This window comes from Cutaneotrichosporon oleaginosum (assembly GCF_008065305.1).
Source record: "Cutaneotrichosporon oleaginosum strain ATCC 20508 chromosome Unknown ATCC20508_contig06, whole genome shotgun sequence".
NCBI lineage: Eukaryota > Fungi > Basidiomycota > Tremellomycetes > Trichosporonales > Trichosporonaceae > Cutaneotrichosporon > Cutaneotrichosporon oleaginosum.
The window spans coordinates 1,535,880-1,537,553 of record NW_027072175.1 but is presented as its reverse complement, the minus strand read 5'-3'; the positions used below and the strand labels follow the sequence as shown (position 1 = coordinate 1,537,553).

At 65.5% G+C, this 1,674-nt stretch overlaps 1 protein-coding gene across 1 annotated transcript; it reads right to left on the bottom strand.

Moving 5' to 3' along the window:
- Positions 1 to 410: 410 nt before the first annotated feature.
- COLE_07022 (uncharacterized protein) lies at positions 411 to 1,324 on the bottom strand (the record flags this gene model as incomplete). Its single annotated transcript, XM_018425589.1, has 2 exons — positions 411 to 947; positions 1,145 to 1,324. The coding sequence occupies 2 exons, from the start codon at positions 1,322 to 1,324 to the stop codon at positions 411 to 413; spliced, it is 717 nt and encodes a 238-aa protein (XP_018275700.1).
- Between the last annotated feature and the right edge of the window lie 350 nt (positions 1,325 to 1,674).

Below are 1,674 nucleotides of genomic sequence, written 5' to 3'. Positions count from 1 at the left end.
GATGACTGTCACGCTCAACTCGCACTGGCCTCTGCCGGGCACAGGCGGTGGGCAGCGATGGTGACGCCGAGGGCGGCGGTCAGCGGGCAACATGGATGATGATAGATGACGCTTGTCGGTGTGCTTGGCGTCCAGAGATCTATGCTCCGCTGCGCCTGCGTCGCTCGAGTTGCATGTTTTGGACAACGTCGCAGGCGTCGTCGGCCAAGGCGACTTTAGAGGTCAATCGGCGAACTTGCCGAATTCAGTCGTAGACCAATTTCGCCCCCTTATGTGACTGCGCTTCCAACTTTTATCTCTCACCTCCAATCTCCCCCTCTTCCACGTCTCGCGCAACACTAGTGCACATGCATACAACAGTAAGTAGCCAAGGTACATCGACCCGCGCCCGCACCATCTCTAAATTACGCCTACGCCGTGAACGGGTCGGGAAGCCGCTTCTCGGGGTCGCCCTTCTCCCAGCTCTTGATGCGCGTCACGGGATGCCCCTCAATCCTGGCCGCGGCCTTGGCGCACCACTCGCCGATCCGCCCGTGGTCCGGGCCGACAAGCACAGCCTTCGGCGGCGGGTGCACCTGGATGTACTGCGGGAGGCTGTCGTCTGAGCGGCGCGCGTCGTCGTCACGGTCGCGCGGGTCGCGGGAGCGGGACGCGCGCGGTGGCGGTGACGGCGGGCAGTGCGGCTTGTTGGACGACACGGAGCCGATGACCGTGCGGCTGCCTGTCGAGGTCGTGTTCGTCGTGGATGTCGACGAGGTGCGCGGGCCCGCGCTGGCTAGCGGCGCGGAGCGTGTGCGTGGCGCCGCGTGCATCAGCGGCGGCGGCGGCGCGGCCCATGGCCACAGTCGGCGCGGGGGGTGGTCGGGCAGGCGGCGGTCCGCGGCCTGCCGGTCGAGCCAGCACCACAGGAGGCCGAAGAGGATGGAGAAGCCGAGCACGGCACCTACCTGGCGGTTAGCATGCTGCGAGGCATTGGCCATATCAGTGGCAAGGAAGCTAGAGCGCCGGCTGGGGGAATGTAGAAAGCACACGCGCCCTGCCGCAGAGGTAGATGCAAAGGTGCGCGGATGCGGAAACAGGGGCAGCGTAGCGCTCGCGTGCGGAAAGCGTGCGAGCAAACACGAGATCAGACGCGCAGACTCACGACTACACCGGCGATGATGCCGCTAGACAGGCCCTTCTCGCGGGTCTCGCCCGTTTCCTCGTCGACGACGGTGTAGAGCGAGGCGACGTCGACACTGGCAGGCACGGGCTGGGCGGCCGCAAACTGGAGTGCAAGAGCGAGCGCAAAGGCCGCGGGGGTGCTTGGAGGTCGCGCGCGCATGGCGGGAATCGTGTGGGTGGAACGAAGTGTTGGAGTCGGGTGTGGGAGACGGCTTATGAATGGGGGCGCGGCGCGGCGCCAAGCCTCTCCTGGCGGTGATGGGGGATGAGGGGCCGGATTTTGCGGGCCCGGGAGCGGTGTACACGACTGGGAGGGAGGTGGGTGAGTTGGGTAGATGCCACGGGAGAGCGAGAGGATGAAAGAGCGAGAGACAGGGAGAGAGAGAGTTGAGAAGAGTTGAGATGGACGAGGTTGATGAGGGAGGAGACGAGGTCGGGAGGGAGGGGGAGGTCTTTGGTAGTGCCAAGCTTTGCCCAGCCTCCAAGACTTCTTGTCTCCCTCGGCGGCCC